This window comes from Neolamprologus brichardi, unplaced genomic scaffold (assembly GCF_056152115.1).
Source record: "Neolamprologus brichardi isolate AB-2024 unplaced genomic scaffold, ASM5615211v1 NODE_ptg000031l+_length_7269946_cov_1, whole genome shotgun sequence".
Lineage (NCBI taxonomy): Eukaryota > Metazoa > Chordata > Actinopteri > Cichliformes > Cichlidae > Neolamprologus > Neolamprologus brichardi.
This window is the reverse complement of record NW_028270136.1, coordinates 1,637,501-1,661,629: the sequence shown is the minus strand read 5'-3', so window position 1 is coordinate 1,661,629 and position 24,129 is coordinate 1,637,501. Positions and strand designations below refer to the sequence as shown.

Below are 24,129 nucleotides of genomic sequence, written 5' to 3'. Positions count from 1 at the left end.
TTGGTGACCCCTAAAGGGAGCGGTCGGAAGAATCTGGTGATTCCTGGGAAGCTGCAGAATGTCAATAAAAAGACTTGTGAACGAATATCTTAATTGTTTATTAAAGGTATCACTGTAATGGTTTATTGCAGACATCTCACGTGCAACTGGTGAGGTTTTCTTTAAATTAAAGCTCAATGAAAAGTGAATGAAGGTGACATTTGGCAGCAGGTTTAAAATGTCTTTATCACTTTTAAAGAATCTAAGAGCAGCTACAGCAGAAGCAGTTATGGTGGTGGAAGTGCAGATTTGTATTCATCACTCACACATTTGTTTACACATTTAATTCAGCTAACCTTACAGCATGACTGGAAACTATCCAAAGATATATATCATAAAAAGCATTAAATCTTATCTCAGAGACGTGAAATTTTATGTACTGGAGAAGACCACAGACTACACCACAGCTACCAGGTTCATTTGTGACTACTCTGTTTGCGTTTGAGGCGGGTCTTCAGGGCTAGAAGGTCAATGTAGAGGATCTGATTGAGGACAGCTGACGCACAAAGCAGTCCACCGTGAAGAGCTCCAGCCATGCCATTGCAAAATACGTCCTGACCTGAACACACACAGAAACATCAGGAAATTATTGCACTCAGAGTTTGCATATACTTAAAGAACTAGTTTGTAGTTGAGTTTGTAGAGTAAGATTGTTGGGGCCATTTTTGTTAAATTCTTGGGAATCATACTTTTTTATCCATTATTGTTATAGTAAGAATATACTTAAGCTAGTTTGCTTTTTAAATCTGTAATTACATTTTTAATTTTGGAAAATTTTTCATTACTGTGGTAACTTTTGGACCCTCCCATTAATTAAGAGCTTAAGAGAACAAGGTGGGGTGCGGTGGAAATCTATTTTGTTTATCAAAGGTCCAGTAAGACGACAGGAGGGTTTTAAACGGCCTTTTTTTAAAACACTTTTTGAACTTGTGGAATTATATTAAATAATTATATATATTCAAAGTTAATTATAATTATAATAATTATAATAATTATATATAGTTAATTATAATAAACTTTCATTTACATCTAAGTTGTAAGAAATTATTTGGCTGATTTTTGGTTCATATTTATATAAGAAATAAACAACATATGTTTTTCAAAGAATCAAGGAAGTGCATTCAGAAACAAACTACCGGTTACCACCCATGGCCTTTTCTTGGAGTATTTTTCTTTTGTTTCTTAAAAGGCTGTGACAAAGATGAATTATTGTCACTGTGTGAGTGAGAATCTTAGTAAGTGTAGATATGGCTGGGGGAATGAGAATCACCTGTTAAATAGAGACCGCTGATGGGAGTCTGTGGTCGTGTCTTAGCAATCACTTCTGGTTTGAAGCGCTCCAAGTTGTGTTCAGCTCCATACATCTCACCTCTTGGAGCACCCAAATAGTGGACGTTTGTTAGAGGGGTTGCAGCATCTACCATTACTACCTGAAAAACATACATGTGTAAATTAATAGAGGATTTATCAATAGAGTTTGGGACTGTGAAATGCCAACTAGTTGTTGTACAAGTTGAGCAGATAATGAAATATACAGAGATGTTAGTGTTGCTTTTTGACAGTTAAATTGTGGACATTAAAAAACAGCAGTTCTGTTGTAAAACGACAAAAGCATACATATGACAAGGGATGGAAGCTGGAACATTTTTGCACTTTCCAGATTGAAAGGAATGACAACGAGCTGAGAACATGGAGCTAACAATGACAAAGTCTTTTTTTTTCTTTAAATTTCTTCAAAGCATATATGAGCATTCTCCCATGAGGGGTTAGATGTCACAGGGTTAAAATTCAAGCCTTTTCAGTGATTTTCAGCACCTCTACAAATCCATTTTTAATCCTAAACAGTTAAAAAAAAACTAACCCTGACTAAAAAGCAACTTTTGAACAGAAAACATCAACTGTTGAGTAATGCACGTTAGCTTAGTTTGCAAACAGATTAAGTTAATTGCATAATTTGACTAAATGTGATAAATCAAATTTAGATCATTAATGAATCAATCAGAATACATTGTCTGTGCAGACAATGAACACATTCACAAATATCTACACACACCTTGTCTCGCAGATGAGGGAAGATGGTGAGTGCCCATTCCAGCAGCTCTTGGGCCATACTGTTCTTCAGATCCACGTAGTCCTGTCCCCGTTTCCCAAGCTTGGTCCCCTCCCATTCCTCAAACCATTCATAGCGTGCCATGGTTAACAAAGTCATACAGGACTTACCTGTGAAGAGATAGGAAGAAGAATAAAGGGTACTGTAATACTGTCAAACAGTCAGAGTGGTGCATCAAAGATGCACAGGTGAATTTTGTCCATGCAAATGTGCATTACCTGGATGTCTGATGCTGGCTGTTGGATCTTTAGCAGACGGAAAAGTGATAAACATCATGGGAATGTTTCCCAAAACCTGCTCTCTGCTTAGAGATGAATACTGCTCCATGCTTCTCACACAATGTTTTGTACAAAGACACAAAAGAAAATTTACACTGCAATGGCGATAAGATAGGGTTGAATTATTATTATTATTATTATTACAATTATTATTATTATAAAACACATAAACATGGAAATATTTAGATGGAACACTAGAATGACAAAAAAAGTATCAACCGAGATACAATTTTTGACTAGATTTTAGAAGAAATCGGATAGAAGTTAGAAGTAGAAATAAAGATAAACTACAAAGAGATGAAGGAATGAAAGAAGAGAGGAAAACCTACAGTGAGTCCAAGTCATTGTCTTTATACATCCAGAAGTTATTGGAAACAATGCCTAGCTCCTCTTTGGTTCCATCCAGACCAACAAAGACCAAAAAGGAACCCATGCCATGATGTACCATACTCAACAATGACTGGATCTCTATACAACAGAAAACATATAGAATCTTTAAAGGGCAAAAGACACTTCAGGAAATGCATGACACTCATATCGAATTAAAATCAAAAACAAGTGCAACACATCGACTGTTACCTGGTTTTTCTTGTATATTGTGAGGTAGAAACTTCTGGAAGGTGTTGAAGATTCCAGCATTTGAAATTACAGCAGGGGCAAGAACCTCTATCTCTTCTTGTCCTTTAAGAACCACCACACCTGAAAGATACACAGTGTTATCCTGATATTATTACTTGGTGGAGATATCGTTTTTGGACATTGGATAACACTTGCTCCTGTTTCTCAGATAATGTAGAGTTGCTTTGGAAAAACAGTAAATCCAAACTTCAGATAACCTGAGACATTAATTTCAAGACAGAAATTTATCAATAAAGTTATCCAGTCTAAAACCATCATGACATTACAAATTTACTACCAATGACCTAAGGTGACTAAAATTCTACCAGCAAAACATTTGCCACTAATTGCCACCTCATTTTACTATCTGTAACTACTAAGTAAACAGAGATAACTGCCTTACTTTTAATAATCTGGTCTGACAAATAAGTTTGTCTCACTGGTTGCGGTTTTGTACAGTAGGATTAAGAATGTGTTGTTCTGACGAGCTCAGTGAATTAGAGCATGGTACTGTAATGGGATGCCAAGCCATTTCATGAAATTTATTTCCTCCTAGATATTCCACAATCAACTGTACTTGGGATTTTTGCAAAGTGGAGGAGTTTTGGAACTACAGTAACTCAGCTATGAATTGACCATATAAATTGCAGAGTATGGTCACTGAGATGTATAATAATGCATAAAACTCTGCTGAATTAGTCACTGCAAAGTTCTTCTGGCATTACAATCAACTCAGAAACTGTGCTTCAGGAGCTTCATGGCTTGAGTTTCCATAGGTAAGCTGCTGTGGGTTTAATGTGTAAAGCATATACTGACAGGTTGACATTTAATATTGCAAAAGATCTGCTGTAGTTTGCAACAGAAAACATTCAGCAAACTTAGTATACTTTGAGTACATTGTGCAGTCATAAAAGTTAGTAATTCAGGCTGTGTCCGTTTGGACACTCGGCTAGACCCACAACAAGCCATCAGACTGTCCTCAGAGAATTTGTCAATAAATTAAACATGAAATATGAAGTTATTTTCTCTCCCCCTGTCCCACTCACCATACGCCTTCCCCTGTTCGTTGAGGAGGATGCGTTGCACTGGAGCCCTGACTAGGACTGCACCACCTGCTTGCTGAATGACTGGGATGATGTGAAAGGCAAATTCACTTGCGCCCCCACGTGGATAGTATGCACCACGCTTGTAGTGGTGAAGGAGGAGGGCATTAATGAGAAAGCTGGAGTCTTTAGGAGGGACGCCTTCAAGAGAAGAAGATGAAACAGAACCATGAAGAGAATGTACCGTCTGATCTGAGTGGCAATATGCCTTTGTGTGTGTCCAGCACCGTAGAACAGGTATGCAGAAAGTGCCTGCAAGTCCTTGCTCTGTGTGAGGTGGGATATTAATTCTGAATGGCTGGTTGTTGCAAGACGAAACACTGAAGATATCCAATGTAATAGGCCAGTCCGAATGAGAAAGTTAACCAACCAGTACGGAACGATCTTCAACATGGCAATAAGTGGCGCCCTCTGTGAACCAAGCTGTAAGAGAGCACACAGTCATATTTATTAATGAGAGTCCTATCTACGCTTTACTTATCTGGCACCATTTATAATACAAGTGCAGTTCAACGGTTTTACTGTTAAGGTGCCAAAATCTATTGAGCAATTCTCCCAAGTTCATCGGGGAGCAGAACTGGTCATCTGATAACAGATTGCTATACTGATTGTATTTCTGGAACTGGATCAGTTAATTGGTGATTTTTCGCTTCTAATAAGTATCCACTATTTTAAGCTACAACCCATTCTGTTTAGCTGATTCATCACATTGTTGGACATGTATACAGTTGCATGTGTGTAAACAAGTAAGTGCTGCAAACAAAATAGAGCTCAATGGAAAAAAATGGATTTTTGTATTGATATGGACAGTGTAAGTTGTTAGGAACTGAATGAAACGGATAAAACAGAAAAAAATAGTAGTTTGAATTAGATTTCCTAGAGTCTCTTGTTCCTTTCATTTTTTGAGAAGAACATATCCAGTGGACAAGCAAGCATTTGATCCTCTTTGAAGCGGTGCCTGTAAAACAAGGTGATAGTCTTGATAATAGGCACAAGGAAAGTTAAAATTCCTGTTGCAAGATGTTTGAGGGTTTTTTTAAATTTTTTGCTTATGCCTTACATTTTAATATACTAGTCCATTGCATAATCCCTGCACCCTTCTTTTTGAGGCATCCACTTCCTTATGATTATCCTTGCTTCTGTCCCTTTTTACCTTCATCAGTCTCATTAATTCATCAATGGCTTCTTCTTCTCCTGGAAACTGATTCTTCAGGCTGACTGCCATTTCAGTCTTCCCTGCATGGACATGGTACTCCCTGAGAATGATAGGAGATTGGAAGATTTATGAAGAAAGTGAGGAAAGATGAGGCACTAAAGGTGGGAAATCCAGTTTGTTTCATTTGCAATAGAAAGTTGGCAAAAAAGTTAACGAAAGTCATGGATACTGAAACAAGTAACAAAATCTGATCTACCTGCGCTGGTCATGCTGACCTAGGATCACTGTATCAAAGTGCTGCTCCAGCCTTGCAAACTGCAGCTGTCCCTCTGTGATCTGATCCAAAGCAACCTTCAACAAGCTGTTCTCATGAAGCTGACCCAGGTAATGGATACCTGGTGGTAACATAATGGGTTTAAATTCACTTGTGCATTTTTTCAAAAATGTAAACAAACAAAAAAGAAAGAAAACACAAGCAGTGAAACCAAATTAATCTCTCACATTTAGATGAACCATTTTTTTTAGGGTTTCTTAAGAATTTCACAATAAAGGAATCAAGTAACTGTGCAGTCATAAAATGGATAGTACTGCATAATGGGTTACATCATCCATACATAGTGTTGGGGAGTAACGGAATACATGTACCGCCGTTATGTATTTAAAATACAAAATATGAGTAACTGTATTCCGTTACAGTTACCGTTTAAAAAGGTGGTATTCAGAATACAGTTACTTTGTTGAAATAAATGGATTACACGGTGGTATTTTCCTGTTTCATATTGTTGCGGGTCAGGACTGTTTGGATTTTGTTTGACAGCTATGTTCTGTTGTTCCAGGTGGCAGCGTTACAGTTGCCATGGTTACAGGATGACGTGCTCTCTTTGCGACTGTGTGTTTCATGGGTGAGAGAGTGCCTTTTTGTTGTTGTTGTTGTTGTGCTAAGCCAGTGGTTCCCGAACGTTTTTTTTCTGGGCCCCCCTTGTTTTACAAGAAAAATGTTAGCGCCCCCCCCCCCCCCCCCCCTTCTCGCGCGCGCGCACGCACGCGCGCACGCACACGCGCACGCACACACACAAACACATCCTCCAACCACACACACCCATATTTTGCTCCATTGCGGTTTATTTCACACCTCAAACATTTTGTAAACAATTAAGCAAATACAAGTAATCTGCAATAAATTACAGGTAGTAAGAAAATAAACTACTAACTCTTTTAAGCTACGTCCACACCTACACGGATATTTTTGAAAACGCAGCTGTTTTGTCCACTCGTAAACAGCGTTTCGAATCACCGAAAACTGAGATTTTTTTAAACTCCTTTTTTGCGTTTACGTGTGGACGAGGAATACAGAGTTGGTCACGCAGTGTCAAAGGTATGTGCCTTTCTCACGTCACGCTGTGCGCCACGTTATTGTTTACATGAGATGAATTGCAGAATGGCAGATAGAGACAAAATACTGTTAATCTGACTGTCTGCAGGTTTTACACGCTTACATACACACACGCAGTTACTGTCCCTCCATTTACAAAGGCAGAGGAGTCACGATGTGATTATTTTACATGTAGTTTTTTTTTCATGTGTAATAATATTCAACATTGCTATCAATACATTTTTCAAAAAATGCCTCTCTGTGCAAAATAGGTTTAAAAACATAAACAACTGTAGGATACTGTTTGTCCGTGATTTGAACAGCCCAGCGCTGCTCTCGACGCAGGGAAAACCAATTCTGCAGGGGAGACCTACCTCGGCACTTGTGCAGGTGAAACCAAAGGGCAGATATGCTTCACCATATTTTCTAGTCTTTGGCTTAGAATGAAGTTGGTTTGTAAACATATTTAGCGATGCTTCATCTCCTGCTTTGCGTTTCTGTGGGCACCCTGTGCTAGCAGTGTCCAAGCGTTTTTTTTTTTTTTCCCCATTTTCATTCTGCGCCCCCCCCCCCCCCCCCCCCCCCTGCAATGGCTCTGCGCCCCCCCCCCCACATTTTGGGAAGGTCTGTGCTAAGCTATGCCAAGCAGTTGGGTTACCGGTAGTGATGTGCGATACTGTGGAGGTAAGCATCGACGACAGGGTCATGGAGCCAAAAGTCCGGCAGTTTCAGCGCCACAGCGAATGTAGCTGCAACAGGAGGCGGAGGTCCGGCGGCCGCTGATGCATCCATAGCGGAGTCTGCGTTATCTGCGGCCCGTTGCATGCTCAAGTCAGGGGTGATTTCCTTTCCGATCCGATACCAAATAATATTCAGGGTGGTATCGACGATACTGATCCGATACCGATACTTTGTACAAAAACTTATTTTATTTATTGTATCAACAATGGTCTCTTCTCACTGTTGAGGTCTGGGAAGCGCTTCCGCTCCCTTAAGGCCAAAACAGAGAGAATGAGGAGGAGCTTCTTCCCCCAGGCTATTCGGGCCCTGAACCAGGTGCAGGACTGGACTCTCCCACACACATCACTATAAGACTGGACTCTCACACACATCACATCACCACACGCACCACCACACATTTCCTATAATTTCCTATAATTTATAATCTTTATAATCTCTCTCTGCTGTTTGCACATTTTTATTTATTTATTTTTTTTATTTTATTTTTTATTTTTACTGTAAATTCCTAAGTTAATTTGTAAATTTTGTAGTAAATTGTAAATACTGTAATACTGTAAAACTTTTTTTCTGTCATTTAATGATCGGGCATTGCGCAGCTACAAGCATTTCACCCCCATGTCATACTGTGTATGGTTGTGTGTGTGTGACAAATAAAATTTGAATTTGAATTTATCTCAAATTATAGCGTCATAATGATTACAGGACATCAGATTACTTGTTCTTATCACTTAATAATGCAGAGTTCATCATATAGAAATAAAAAATCTGAAGTTGTTATTTGAACTATTTGCTATTTGAACACCTTGCCTGCCTGCAGCACTAAAGGACTCCGTGAGAGACGTCTGTCTCGCCCTAGCAGCACCTGTCCCTCTCCTCCTCTTCAGTTCGCCTCAACATACGCTCGTCATATTCTGTGATATGATTTACTCTGAGGTGTTTGACAAGGTTAGTGATGTCACAACCACAACCACAACCATACATGCCAACCCTCCCGATTTTTCCGGGATAATCCCGAATTTCAGTGCCCCTCCCAAAAATCTCCTGGAGCCACCATTCTCCCGTTTTTCCACCAGGACAACAAAATTGAAAAACCATATCGCAGAATTCATAGCGCGGCCCAGCCAATTCCAGTTTCCAACAATGGCGGCAGCTGGTTAGTTTTAATATTACTCTAATTTCTCTTTCTGGGTCGCAAAAAAAGTTTTAACATATTTTCAGGTTCAATTCAATTCAATTCAATTCAATTTTATTTATATAGCGCCAAATCATAACAAATGTCGCCTCAAGGCGCTTCATAGATACAGAGAAAAGCCCAACAATCATATGACCCCCTATGAGCAAGCACTTTGGCGACAGTGGGAAGGAAAAACTCCCTTTTAACAGGAAGAAACCTCCGGCAGAACCATGCTCAGGGAGGGGCGGCCATCTGCTGCGACCGGTTGGGGTGAGAGAAGGAAGACAGGATAAAGACATGCTGTGGAAGAGAGACAGAGATTAATAACAGATATGATTCAATACAGAGAGGTCTATTAACACATAGTGAGTGAGAAAGGTGACTGGAAAGGAAAAACTCAATGCATCATGGGAATCCCCCGGCAGCCTACATCTATTGCAGCATAACTAAGGGAGGATTCAGGGTCACCTGGTCCAGCCCTAACTATATGCTTTAGAAAAAAGGAAAGTTTTAAGCCTAATCTTAAAAGTAGAGATAGTGTCTGTCTCCCGAATCCAAACTGGAAGCTGGTTCCACAGAAGAGGGGCCTGAAAACTGAAGGCTCTCCCTCCCATTCTACTTTTAAATACTCTAGGAACAACAAGTAGGCCTGCAGAGCGAGAGCGAAGTGCTCTAATAGGGTGATATGGTACTACAAGGTCATTAAGATAAGATGGGGCCTGATTATTTAAGACCTTGTATGTGAGGAGCAGGATTTTGAATTCAATTCTGGATTTAACAGGAAGCCAATGAAGGGAAGCCAAAACAGGAGAAATATGCTCTCTCTTTCTAGTCCCTGTCAGTACTCTTGCTGCAGCATTTTGGATTAACTGAAAGCTTTTCAGTGAGTTTTTTGGACATCCTGATAATAATGAATTGCAGTAGTCCAGCCTGGAAGTAATAAATGCATGAACTAGTTTTTCAGCGTCACTCTGAGACAGGATATTTCTAATTTTAGAGATGTTGCGCAAATGGAAGAACGCAGTCTTACATATTTGTTTAATATGTGCGTTGAAGGACATATCCTGGTCAAAAATGACTCCAAGGTTCCTCACAGTGTTACTGGAGGCCAAGGTAATGCCATCCAGAGTAAGAATCTGGTTAGATACCATATTTCTAAGCTTTTCAGCGCCGAGTACAATAACCTCAGTTTTATCTGAGTTAAGAAGCAGAAAGTTGGTGGCCATCCAAGTCTTTATGTCTTTAAGACATTCCTGCAGTTTAACTAATTGGCGTGTGTTATCTGGCTTCATGGACAGATAGAGCTGGGTGTCATCTGCATAGCAGTGAAAATGTATGCTATGTCTTCTAATGATGTTGCCTAGGGGAAGCATGTATAATGTAAACAGAATTGGTCCTAGCACTGAACCCTGTGGAACTCCATAATTAACCTCAGTGTGTGAAGAGGACTCTCCATTTACATGCACAAATTGGAGTCTATTAGATAGATATGATACAAACCACTGCAGTGCAATACCTGTAATACCTACAGCATGTTCTAATCGCTCTAATAGGATATTATGGTCAACAGTATCGAATGCTGCACTAAGGTCTAGAAGGACAAGCACAGAGATGAGACCACTGTCAGAGGCCATAAGAAGATCATTTGTAACCTTCACTAAAGCTGTTTCTGTGCTGTGATGAACTCTGAAACCTGACTGAAACTCTTCAAATAAACCATTCCTCTGCAGATGATCTGTTAGCTGTTTGACAACTACTCTTTCAAGGATTTTTGATATGAAAGGAAGGTTGGAGATTGGCCTATAATTAGCTAAGACTGCTGGGTCTAGAGATGGCTTTTTGAGTAAAGGTTTAACTGCAGCCACCTTGAAGGCCTGTGGTACATAGCCGATTATTAGAGATAGGTTGATCATATACAGTGGGGCAAAAAAGTATTTAGTCAGCCACCGATTGTGCAAGTTCCCCCACTTAAAATGATGACAGAGGTCAGTAATCTGCACCAGAGGTACACTTCAACTGTGAGAGACAGAATGTGAAAAAAAAATCCATGGATTCACATGGTAGGATTTGTAAAGAATTTATTCGTAAATCAGGGTGGAAAATAAGTATTTGGTCACCTCAAACAAGGAAAATCCCTGGCTCTCACAGACCTGTAACGTCTTCTGTAAGAAGCTTTTCTGTCCCCCACTCGTTACCTGTATGAATGGCACCTGTTTGACCTCATCATCTGTATAAAAGACACTTGTCCACAGCCTCAACCAGTCAGACTCCAAACTCCGCCATGGCCAAGACCAAAGAGCTTTCGAAGGACACCAGGAAAAGAATTGTAGACCTGCACCAGACTGGGAAGAGTGAATCTACAATAGGCAAGCAGCTTGGTGTGAAAAAATCAACTGTGGGAGCAATCATCAGAAAATGGAAGACATACAAGACCACTGATAATCTCCCTCGATCTGGGGCTCCACGCAAGATCTCATCCCGTGGGGTCAAAATGATCATGAGAACGGTGAGCAAAGATCCCAGAACCACACGGGGGGACCTGGTGAATGACCTGCAGAGAGCTGGGACCAAAGTAACAAAGGTCACCATCAGTAACACACTACAACAGCAGGGAATCAAATCCCGCAGTGCCAGACGTGTTCCGCTGCTGAAGCCAGTGCATGTCCAGGCCCGTCTGAAGTTTGCCAGAGAGCACATGGATGATACAGCAGAGGATTGGGAGAATGTCATGTGGTCAGATGAAACCAAAGTAGAACTTTTTGGTATAAACTCAACTCGTCGTGTTTGGAGGAAGAAGAATACTGAGTTGCATCCCAAGAACACCATACCTACTGTGAAGCATGGGGGTGGAAACATCATGCTATGGGGCTGTTTTTCTGCCAAGGGGACAGGACGACTGATCCGTGTTAAGGACAGAATGAATGGGGCCAAGTATCGTGAGATTTTGAGCCAAAACCTCCTTCCATCAGTGAGAACTTTGAAGATGAAACGAGGCTGGGTCTTCCAACATGACAATGATCCAAAACACACCGCCCGGGCAACAAAGGAGTGGCTCCGTAAGAAGCATTTGAAAGTCCTGGAGTGGCCTAGCCAGTCTCCAGACCTCAACCCCATAGAAAATCTGTGGCGGGAGTTGAAAGTCGTGTTGCTCGGCGACAGCCCCAAAACATCACTGCTCTTGAGAAGATCTGCATGGAGGAATGGGCCAAAATACCAGCTACTGTGTGTGCAAACCTGGTAAAGACCTATAGTAAACGTTTGACCTCTGTTATTGCCAACAAAGGTTATGTTACAAAGTATTGAGTTGTATTTTTGTTATTGACCAAATACTTATTTTCCACCCTGATTTACGAATAAATTCTTTACAAATCCTACCATGTGAATTCATGGATTTTTTTTTTCACATTCTGTCTCTCACAGTTGAAGTGTACCTCTGGTGCAAATTACTGACCTCTGTCATCATTTTAAGTGGGAGAACTTGCACAATCGGTGGCTGACTAAATACTTTTTTGCCCCACTGTATAAGATCGAAGAATTAATCAATGGCAGGACTTCTTTGAGCAGTTTTGTAGGAATGGGGTCTAAAAGACACGTTGATGGTTTGGAGGAAGTAATTATTGAAGTTAACTCAGAAAGATCGATTGGAGAAAAAGAGTCTAACTTAACATCAATGGTACTAAGAGTAACTGTAGATAAAATTACATCTGTGGGATGATTATTGGTAATTTTTTCTCTAATGATAAAAATTTTATTTGTGAAGAAGTTCAAGGAGTCATCACTAGTTAACGTTAAAGGGATGGTTGGCTCAACAGAGCTCTGACTTTTTGTCAGCCTGGCTACAGTGCTGAAGAGAAACCTGGGGTTGTTCTTATTTTCTTCAATCAGTGATGAGTAGTAAGCTGTTCTGGCTTTGCGGAGGGCTTTCTTATAAAGCAACAAACTATTTCTCCAGGCTAAATGATGATCCTCTAAATTTGTGACACGCCATTTCCTCTCCAGATTACGAGTCATCTGCTTTAGGGTACGTGTTTGAGAATTATACCACGGGGTCAGGTACTTCTGATTAGAGACCTTAGTTTTCACTGGAGCTACAGTATCCAGAGTCGTACGTAGTGAGGAGGTGAAATTATTAACAAGATAATCGACCTCTGTTGGGGTAGCGTTCAGATAGCTGCTCTGCTCTGTGTTGGTACAGGGCATTGACGATGATAACAGTGGCTGGATTATATTCTTAAACTTAGTTACAGCACTTTCAGAAAGACATCTACTTTGATAAAGTCCACTCTCCACTGCTGCGTAATCAATTATTGTAAATGTAAATGTTATCAAGAAATGATCAGACAGGAGAGGGTTTTCAGGAAACACTGTTAAATGTTCAGTTTCTATGCCATATGTTAAAACAAGATCTAGAGTGTGATTAAATGGTGAGAATGTAGCTGTGTAAACTTCAAATATCTGAGCCGACCGACACATCTTCTTCAAACCCCCGCAGTCTTTCACTACTCGGGTTAAACATGATATATAAGTCACTTTGATAACTTAAAAATGTTATTGTTTGGCTTTTTCAGTGTTTTATTTGTTCGTGAGTAAATTGGTTCGGCTGAGATTAAAGTTATTAGATTCGATTAAATTAAATTAAACTTTATTAATCCCTCCGGAGGGTTCCTCCGGGGTTTTCACACAGCTGAATAAACGTCAAACAGAAAACTAATTAAACAAAGTGTGAGACAGTCGAGAGTTTACATATATACATATAGTTTATATTTTAGATAGCAAGGAGCAGACGGCAGAGTTTCACTCCACCTGAATTTGGAAACCCCTGCTGTTTCCGGGCCGGCCAATAATAACGGTGACATTTAACGTATTTTATCCTATAAATAAACATTTTAAAATGTATGTATCCCTAATTCTGAGGTCTCAAGGTTGGCAAGTATGGCCACAACACCTCACTCTTGGAGCACTTTTTTGCCACATGTATCGCAAACCACATCTCAGCTGTTTGTGGAGGTAAAATACGTCCGCACAATTACGCTCAGCCATTGTTGTGAGCGCGCACGCCAAGGGGCTGCGAGACATTTATGCAGCCGTATTTCGCACATGAGTATGAAAGGCGGAAGAGGGAGTTATTTCTTTGAATGTAGACAATCCGAATGTTATAGTTTCTTTCCACTGTGTTCCTGTTAGTGATAAACTATAAATTTACCCTAAATTACTAAAATATCGATATTTTAATGTGAGAATCGATTCTAGAACATAAATGATTGGTACCGGAGGAATCTATATTTCAGGATCGATCCGCACATCACTAGTTACCGGCGGTGCGTTTCTGTTGGCAAATGAACGGCTGTGCTCCCTGGCAACTCGGGGAAGCAAGACTAAACGACACCTCTGTCTCCTCCTTGTCTGAGCTAGCCACAACATGTATAATACACGGCGGTATTTTCCTGTTTCATATGTTTGGCTATACCCTCTCTATTTTTGGTAATTCCATGGCAGTGGAAACCCCCAAAAAACACGCATTAAGAGGCCCTAATGCCTTTGTCTCAATCTTGTGTCTGATAATGACGTGAAGAAATATTTTTAAAAATGATTTAATATGAAGGCAATAGGCAGAACGCTACCCTAAAGAATGTAGCCTCATGGGCAGTGTAGTCCGTGCTGCAGGGACTGCCATACCTGTTATTTGTCTGTGAGTGCGAGGAGGGAGAAAAATGAGAGTGGAAAAGTACGAGCTGTCACTGAGAAACAGGAGATGGAAGCATGGAAATATAATAATAACCACTGCAGCCAAGAAGAGTGCCTGACGAGCCCAGTTGTAAGTATGCTATTAAGACTCGACTGTACACCGTGTTCGTGTTTTCCTCTGAAACAATAAGTTCCGTTAGAGCAGCCTTTCAATGCCTCTCTCTGTCTCTCGCAAGCAAAGTTGACCCAGACAACAAAGTAAAGCTATTTTTCGGCCCGACACGGAACCCAACGTATTAGCCAGAGGTCCCTTTACTACGGTTCGGAGCCGTGGACCTTCAGTAACAGTAATAAATCACATTCATGTAGTTGTAAAAAGCATGACAATGTATTAAGTAATCCAAAGTATTCAGAATATGTTACTCTCATTGAGTAACGTAACGGAGTACGTTACAAAATACATTTTGGGGCATGTATTCTGTAATCTGTAATGGAATACATTTTAAAAGTAACCTTCCCAACACTGCCCATACATTAAATAAACATGTTTAATCTACTTGGACTGAATTATATGTCATGAATGTTTAAAGCAATTAAATATATTTTGACTAGTGCTGTCAGCGTTAATTTCGTTAAAATGATGTTAACTCCATAACCGCATTAAAGCGGGGGCTGCACAGCGTTAACACGTTAACACGTTAACAAGCTAACTGTGCTAACGCGTTGATGAAGTGCAGCTCCTTGCACGGGGCGATCCGCCTTAACTCGCTAACGGAGATTTGCCACATTAATGCAGTTATGGCATTAATGTCATTTTAACCAGATTAACGCTGACAGCACTAGTTTTGACATTATTTTCTCTTAAATTTACATTTGCAAATTGGTCTCTATAACAAGATGAATTCTCAATTTGGGATCTCTATTATTATTTATTTCCATTCATTCACAACATGTAACAAGTTTCAGATAAATAATATTAAATTATGTAAACATCCCTGTGTGCATAATATACTTGGAAATTGTCAGGGTCCTGGGTGTGACCCAGCGTTTTGTGTTGTTTATAATCTATTCCAGTATTTATTGTTCTCTGTGTGTAGAAAAGCCTGTGTTAGTGTGAACTACATTACCCAGCAGCCTCTGGGCAGTGATGGGATTCATGGGACTTCTGAGCTTGATGGTCTTCGTTTGTTCCTGGGCTAACGATTGAGGGGAGAGCTGCTTGGAAGGGAAGCAAATAGCCCATCCTATATTTGTTGGGGATGGTGTGCATCACATAAACGTGAGTTAATGTTCCATGCTTAAGATGGTTACACTGCTACTTGTGTGTATTGGTTTTAGTTACCTTTAGCATATGTGCTAGTTAGCGATAGCTATGGCAGCCCAGTTATTTGATTGTTTTGGGCTTGTTACAGCTTTGTTTGTTCACTCTGCCAATTTATGTGAATTTGTATACTGTAGTATCACTGTATTACGTAGTGGCTAAGTAGGGGGCTGACTGTTTACTAAGTGCATCAGTGTAAATAGGTCATCTCTTGTGTTGGAGTGGCGCCTTTTGGGTAGTGCCTTAGTAAACGTGAACCCTGTAAGAAGTGGTATCAGACTGATTTGTAGTGGAGGAATTTGTTGCCAGTTTTCTTAATCTTTAATCTGTATTCATGTTGTAATGCATACCCTGTTCTTAATCATAGAAACCACACCATATCACCCCTCCACATCCTCCTACTGTATGCCATACCTCCCTGTACCATCCATCTGACCGCCAATAAACTCCACCTGTGGTAATCTAATCCCTGGATGTCAGCCTCTCCTTCTGACCGAGGATAGTTACTATTGCAGCACCACCCAGCATTAAACTGACATACACCATTCTGTACAAAGTGGTCCTTCGAGCCGGATGTGCTGCACCTGCATGACATGGCTGCCTCCAGAGATCAGGATGATGCACGAAGTCCCCGTCCTAGCAGGATCCATCGTATCCCTGGACATCTGGAGGACTATGAGTTGTCCTACCATACACGTGGGCCAAGGCTGTCACCCAATCTAACAGAGGAGGTTATGATGGCACTGTCAGAATCCCACTACACAAGGAGGCCAGATGTGGAGGAGATAAGATGGCAAAGAATGGAGGATTGTCTAATTAATATCCAGCATCAGATGCGGTCTCTGCAAGTGACTGTACCAGAGTCCTGCGACATTAACAAACGTGTGCAGCGACTAGAACAGCTCACCTCTCCAGTGCCAAAGGGGGCATTAATGGAGGTGGAATCAATGGCTTCAGCTGTCTCCACACCAAATCCTACAGCCAGGGAGCCCAAATCAATTCAGGAGGGGGAGTACAGGGCCCGTCTGTGTGATGTCAGCTCCTTTAGCCCCAGTCCCCGGCACTTCCACTGCACACGTTGGGCCACCCACAGTGCCCTCTATGGATAGATCAGCGTCTGCCCCGAGATTCACTTCACCATGTCCTGACTACCATGTCACTATCTAGAGTGACTTCGCCTTACTGAAGAAAGGACTGGATAGTGTTCTTGGGCCTCACAAGCACTTGTCCGAGGATTATAAGTATCAGATCTTGCTAGATCACTTAAAGTTCCCAAGTGCATTCCAAGTGGCTAAGCGCTACATCCATGACCCAACTCCATATACTAGTGCAATGAGGGCTCTTGAGCAGAAGTACGGTCAGCCAAGACAACTGGTACAGAGTGAACTCAGCGCCATCCTGTGCACACCACACATAAAACCAGGTGACTCACAAGCCTTTGAAGCTTTTTCCCTGTCAGTTGCCAGTCTAGTGGGGATGGTTACCACAATGGACGGGGTGGCAGAGAGTGGACCGGTTACTCACCAAACTCCCTCTGAGTTATCGGGATAACTTTGCAGAGTACTGCCTTAACCGAGGGATCCTGCGGCCTGAATCAAATTGCACTTATACCCTCTATGATCTAGCCGAGTGGTTGGAGCACAAGACCCAAGCAATGCAGGTCTCCCGACGGGCCACGGAGCTGTATGCCTCAGAGAAGCCCTGGTTGGAGGGGAAAGTCAGTTGGCACTTGGAAACAAAACACAAACCCAAGTTGCCCTCTGTTTATTATGGACCTGAAACCACAGCCACCAAACCACCTGCTGTGGCCCATCCAGGTCCAAAGGCTGTTGCGATGCAGAAGAAAAGAGAAAGTTTCAAGCCTTACTGCCCTTTCTGTGAAGGGATGGAGCATTACTTGAGTGGATGTAATGAGTTCTCCCGGCTGGATGTGGCTGCGGTTGTGGACTGGATCAGAGATAAGAATAAATGTTGGAGGTGTGGCCGGAACCATTCTGCTGACAACTGTATGCTCAAGAAACCCTGCAGCACCTGTGGTGAGCAACACCTCCTTGTATTACATGGCCTCGCCAAGGCTAAAGAGCAGAACCCCAGTATCCTGACCATGTGCACAGCATCCAGTGTCATCTATGTTGACCATCCCAGTCACTCTGGGAGAGTGATGTTGAAGGTGGTAAGAGTTCAACTCCACAATGGGAGAAAAACCATGGACACCTATGCTGTGCTGGATGACGGTTCAGAGAGAACCCTAATATTGCCTGCTGCTGTTAAGTTCCTCGGCCTAGCCCCGACAGATGAGGCTCTGGCCCTTCCAACCATCAGACAGGATGTCCTGCAGCTGCATGGGGGAAGCATATCATTGGAGGTGTCCACTAAAGCTAAGCCGAAGGTGAGGCATCAAATACTAAATGCATTCACAGCAGAACAACTGGCTCTGGCGGAGCAATCTTGCCCAGTGGAAACACTCAAAAGGAAGTATAGTCACCTGCAAAGACTACCCCTCACAGGTTTCAGCAAGGTAAAACCTATGATCCTGATTGGATCAGATCACCCGCACCTTATCACTCCGGTATGCCCGGTGATTCGTGGACCACCTGGAGGGCCAGTAGCAGTCTGCACGGAGCTGGGGTGGGCGCTGCAGGGACCTGCCAAGAGTCTTCCACATCCAGCGGCTGGACAGGCATGCTTGCACTCATCATTCCTCCCACAGACATCAGAGCTCTCCAAAGATGTTGAGAGGCTATGGCAGCTGGACGTCCTCCCGTTTAGGAATGAAAAGGAGGTCACCAGGTCAAAGGAGGACCAGCAGGCAATCGACAGGTAGAGGGAGTCCACCGATATGCTACTCCCTTGCTTCGCCGCACAGAGTTTCCTCAGGTGAAGGCACCTGAAGAGGCTGTCATGGCTCTTCGGAGAGCCAATGAGCGTCGGCTACGCAAGGACCCCAGCAGAGCACAGACATACAACAAAGAGATCAAAAAGCTGGAGAAGGCGGGCTATGTGATAAAGTTGACTCCGGAGGAGGTGCATGGTTCCACTGAATCCTGGTACATTCCACACCATCTTGTGCATCACAACAACAAAGCCTGCCTAGTCTTCAACTGCTCCTTCCTGTACCAGCAAACTGTCCTTAATGACCTCCTGCTGCCAGGCCCCACGCTTAGCCCTTCACTCCGTGGCGTGTTAATCCGATTCCGCAGGCATGCTGTGGCCATAAGCGGTGACATAAAGGCCATGTTTCATCAGGTGCGTCTGCTTCCCGAAGATCAGCCTCTGCTCCGCTTTCTTTGGAGGGATGGACAACAGGAGCGCCCACCTGATGTGTATGAATGGTGAGTGTTACCATTTGGTACGACCTGCAGCCCCTGATGTGCCACTTACACTTTACAGCGGCATGTGCAAGACCACCGTGAGGGGAATGAAGATGTGTATGAGTCCGTCCACACAGCTTTTTATGTGGACAATTGTTTCCAGTCTCTTCTGACTCCCTGCCAAGCTAAACAGCTACTGGACAAAATGAGACAGCTACTGACCAGGGGAGGATTTGAGATACGGCAGTGGGCTAGTAATGTGCCAGAGGTGGTGTCCCACCTGCCTACTGCTGCCCGTTCTGACAGCTGTGAGCTCTGGCTGACCTTGGTTAAAGGCTGACCTTTAACCAAGCTGATCCACAGCTTACCCTACCACTGCAGAATACCATCTTGTGGACTGACTCTACTACTGTGCTGAGTTGGTTGCAGTCAGATTCCTGCCGGTACAAGGTCTTTGTCGGGACTCGAATTGCTGAAATCCAGGAGGTCACCAGTTCTCATCAGTGGAGGTATGTCACGTCAGCAGAAAACCCAGCTGATGACATCACCAGGGGGAAGGAACTCTGTAGTCTTTCACCAGCCAGCCATTGGGCTCAGGGCCCCAAGTTCTTGCAACAAAGTTCGGCATACTGGCCCTCCCAACCTACTGGTAGGGCTGAGACTACAGATGAGCTGCGCAAGGGGATGCTATGTGGGCTTGTCACAGTGGCCCAGACTCCTACTCCAGACCCTGGCAACTTCACATCTTGGGAGGACCTTGTGAAAGCTACTTACCATGCGCGTCACGGGGTGGCTTCTCCTCCAATGACCGCCTCTGATCGTGTGGAAGCAGAGATAGCCATTTTGAAGTCAGCTCAGTATGACAGTTTTCTGGAGGAGATGATAGCTCTGATGAAGGGACGAACTCTGGCCCTAAATAGTCGACTTTGTTCGCTCCGCCCTGAGTATGATCCAGTTACTGGCCTGATCAGGGTTGGGGGACGCCTGAAACGTGCCGAAGGTCTGGACTCAGACACCATACACCCTATTGTGCTACCTCCCGAACACCCGGTAACTAAGCTCTTTGTCCAACACTTCGACACGATTCTGTTGCACCCTGGTCCAGAGCGCGTCTTTGCAGAGATACGGCGCACTTATTGTGTCATTAGAGAGCGACAAGTAATCCGGAGATATCAAAGACAATGTGCAGAGTGCCAGAAATGGCGGGGGAGGCCTGCTCCCACCAAGATGGCTGATTTGCCGGCAGCGAGACTCCGGATCCACAAACCTGCTTTCTGGTCAACGGGAGTTGATTGCTTTGGTCCCTACACCATCAAGATAGGCCGGAGGCATGAGAAGCATTGGGGCATAATCTTTAAGTGCCTCACCACCCGATGTGTACACCTGGATTTGCTGCCAAGCCTGGACTCAGACACTTTTCTCATGGCCATGCGAAGATTCGTCTCTCGTCGAGGTACCCCATTCGAGATATGATCAGATCAGGGCACTAATTTCCGTGGGGGTGCTCGGGAGTTACAGGAAGCTTTCTCTATGATGACGCCCATTCTTCAGGCACAGCTGACAAAGCAGAGGATAACCTTTCATTGTAATCTACTGCATGCCCCCCATTTTGGAGGGACCTGGGAGATAAGGTCAGTTAAGGTCAGTTAAGGGGACACTCCAGGTCATCCTGAAGGATCAGATTGTGACGGAAGAAGTCCTCCGCACGGCTCTCCTTGAAGTAGAAGGGATTCTTAATGCAAAACCTCTTGGTTACGCATCCTCGGATATTGCTGATCCTGACCCCATTACACCAAATCTCCTGCTCATGGGGCGGCGGGACGCTTCACTGCCGCAGGTGGTTTATGGACCAGGTCATTTTATCACCAGTCGAAGATGGAAACAAAGCCAGGTAATTGCTGACCACTTCTGGAGCCAGTTCATTTGGAGGTACCTCCCAGGTCTCCAGCTCAGACAGAAATGGCGTGATCTGACACCCGACCTCGCTGTAGGTCAGGTCGTTATGATCGTGGACTTGCAACTGCCCAGGGCCATGTGGCCAGTTGGGAAGATTTCAAAGGTGTTTCCCGGAGCAGATGGTGAAGTGCGATCGGCGGAGGTGCAAGTAAAGGATCATACTTACATACGACCAGTTGTTAAGCTGGTCACCCTGCCTCGGATGCCAGCGGAAGAGACATCCACATAGTACAACACAGACTTTTTGCAATGATTAGTATTTGCTGCACAAATACAGGGGCGGCTGTAGAAAAGCCTGTGTTAGTGTGAACTACATTACCCAGCAGCCTCTGGGCAGTGATGGGATTCATGGGACTTCTGAGCTAGATGGTCTTCGTTTGTTCCTGGGCTAACGATTTAGGAGAGAGCTGCTGGGAAGGGAAGCAAATAGCCCATCCTGTATTTGTTGGGGATGGTGTGCGTCACATAAACGTGAGTTAATGTTCCATGCTTAAGATGGTTACACTGCTACTTGTTTGTATTGGTTTTAGTTACCTTTAGCATATGTGCTAGTTAGCGATAGCTATTGCAGCCCAGTTATTTGATTGTTTTGGGCTTGTTACAGCTTTGTTTGTTCCCTTTATTTATGTGAATTTGTATACTGTAATATCACTGTATTACGCAGTGGCTAAGTAAATGGCCTGTATTTATATAGAGCTTTTAATAGTCCCTGAGGACCCCAAAGCGCTTTACATATCCTGTTATTCACTCATTCACACACACATTCACACACTGGTGATGGCAAGCTACGTTGTAGCCGCAACTGACCTGGCGCGCACTGACAGAGGCGAGGCTGCCGGACACTGGCGCCACCAGGCCCTCTGACCACCACCAGTAGGCAACGGGTGAAGTGTCTTGCCCAACAACCGAGACTGTCCAAGCCGGGGCTCGAACTGGCAACTTTCCGATTACAACGCGAACTCCTAACTGTTGAGCCACGATCGCCCCACCAAGTAGGGGGCTGACTGTTTACTAAGTGCATCAGTGTAAATAGGTCATCTCTTGTGTTGGAGTGCCCCCTTGTGGTGCCTTTTGGGTAGTGCCTTAGTAAACGTGAACCCTGTAAGAAGTGGTATCAGACTGATTTGTAGTGGAGGAATTTGTTGCCAGTTTTCTTAATCTTTAATCTGTATTCATGTTGTAATACATACCCCGTTCTAAATCATAGAAACCACACCATATCACCCCTCCACATCCTCCTACTGTATGCCATACTTCCCTGTACCATCCATCTGACCGCCAATAAACTCCACCTGTGGTAATCTAATCCCTGGATGTCAGCCTCTCCTTCTGACCGAGGATAGTTACTATTGCAGCACCACCCAGCATTAAACTGACGTACACCATTCTGTACACTGTGCCTCCCTTATGTTTGGTCTCTGTGCTTCTCAGTTGCTCTGCCCTAGTCAAGTCTGTGTCTCAGTGTTACATTTCCTCTTTTACTTTGAAGGTCTGTGTCCTACATGAATGTATTGAATTTCACTTCTTGTCATGTCTGATTTCTCCCAGCTGTGCTCTCCTCCTGTGTCTCATTCCCCTCGTTATTCCCCAGTGTATTTAAGCCCTGTGTTTCGCTGTGTCAATGTTGCTTTGTCCCTCATGGCTGTGTTTCTCTGTGTGTTTCCCGGTGAGTCTAGTTTATTCTTTCCCAGTTTAGTTTAGTTTTGTGTTGTATGCCTTTTTGTTTGCTTGCAATAAAGCTGTGGTTTTTGAGTTCACCCTTCATATCCGAGATTGCATTTTGGGTCTAACTCCTGCCTGCACACAGCCGAATGTTTACAGAAATATTCACCACTGACAAGTTCATGCCATAAACCCTGTTCTTGAAAAACATCCTATTAATGGTAATGTACTTAACTGAATAACAATACTCATGGTTCTGATAGTAAATCAAATGTAATTTTTATAATCATTTTAAATTTGGATTTAAAAAAATATAAGTGAATGTGAAATTTTACCATAGCTAACTTGAAGATGTGTTGATCTCAACATGAGAGCATATGAGATTAGGCTTAAAACTCCAGCAATAAATTTGAGCATTTTAGCAGTTTGTCTTGTTGGTTTTAAAGATACATTGTTGTGAGTTTTATTTTGTGGACTGTTGTGTGTTTCCTTCAGCAGCTTACCCACATCAAACTCAAATCCTTTATTTTGGAAGGTGTGTGTGCACCCTCCTGCTTGGTCATGCTGCTCCAGAACTGCAACCTTCTTCCCAGCTTTGGACAAAAGTGCTGCTGCCGTCAAACCTCCTATGCCACTGCCAATCACCACTGCGTCCAGATCAGCAGGAACACGGTCCACACGAAATCCTGTGGGGGAAACATTTCAAATCAGCCTGATGGAGGATTGTGAGGGTTTCTAGACACACGAGACAGAAAAAGAGGTTTCTGATGGCAATGCAACCTCCACAGAAAGATCCACTTCAGATGTTTGTATAGCTAGATCTAGAAAAACAAATAGGGGTTGACACAAAATTTCAATTTACATGTAAATATGAAATTCTTTATGAATAACAGCTATGAAGTTGTGTGTATTAAATTATTTATTTTCTATTCTAAAAATACATTTTCTTCAGAAGCTAAAAAATGACAAGAAAATGTAAGAAAACACTGGTGATTAGAGCTGTGGTAACTAAACGAAAAGCTTAATGTTTAGTGTAATTAACACTACAGCTGAGGTCAAAGGGAATGGCATTGTACTTGAGCTGCACAAATTTCCTCGTTGTAGGATCAATAAAGTCTTATCTTAAATTTGCAGGTGTTGCTCATAAACCAAAATACTGACAAACTGATCCATCGACTATCAACATTAATAGGAAAATTAGTAATTCTTCTCAGTTTTAAGGATTTATTATGACTCTAGCAGAAGTAAGAAGTCTTGATCAGCAGAGTTTTACAAATTCCTCATTTCTTAAATAAACACTGAGTAAAAACTAAGCATCAAGTAGTCACCAAATTGACCACTGCTCCCATGCATACATTACCTCTCTTCAGCCTGGCTTCCCTCAGTTTGCTGTCAGCGACAAGGGGTCCGGGTGGTCTCAGGCACGACTCACTAAATACCTTGTAGCGTTGCCCCACTATCAAAAAGAAAATGACAATAACTGCCAGCAGCACACAGCTGAGTAGACCAAGCAGCCACCACCACATACTAGCTGAAGGGAGCTTTGCACCTTCTACACTGACAACAGGAGAGAGATCAGAGGCAAGAACGAAGCAGTGAGGAG

General features: G+C 42.9%; 1 protein-coding gene across 1 annotated transcript in view; it reads right to left on the bottom strand.

Moving 5' to 3' along the window:
- Positions 1–122: 122 nt before the first annotated feature.
- LOC102791299 (all-trans-retinol 13,14-reductase-like) overlaps positions 123–24,129 on the bottom strand; it is a 24,025-nt gene continuing 18 nt past the window's right edge. Inside the window, exons 1-12 of the mRNA XM_087837356.1 lie at positions 23,887–24,129; positions 23,030–23,212; positions 5,561–5,699; positions 5,302–5,404; positions 4,376–4,571; positions 4,092–4,289; positions 3,007–3,126; positions 2,757–2,895; positions 2,368–2,477; positions 2,093–2,259; positions 1,310–1,469; positions 123–598 (exon numbers count right to left, since the gene is read on the bottom strand). The exon at positions 23,887–24,129 is cut by the window's right edge and continues 18 nt beyond it. Of these exons, the coding sequence (XP_087693482.1) occupies positions 456–598; positions 1,310–1,469; positions 2,093–2,259; positions 2,368–2,477; positions 2,757–2,895; positions 3,007–3,126; positions 4,092–4,289; positions 4,376–4,571; positions 5,302–5,404; positions 5,561–5,699; positions 23,030–23,212; positions 23,887–24,052 (1,824 nt within the window). The 5' untranslated portion in view covers positions 24,053–24,129 and the 3' untranslated portion in view covers positions 123–455. The remainder of the gene's footprint in view (positions 599–1,309; positions 1,470–2,092; positions 2,260–2,367; positions 2,478–2,756; positions 2,896–3,006; positions 3,127–4,091; positions 4,290–4,375; positions 4,572–5,301; positions 5,405–5,560; positions 5,700–23,029; positions 23,213–23,886) is intronic.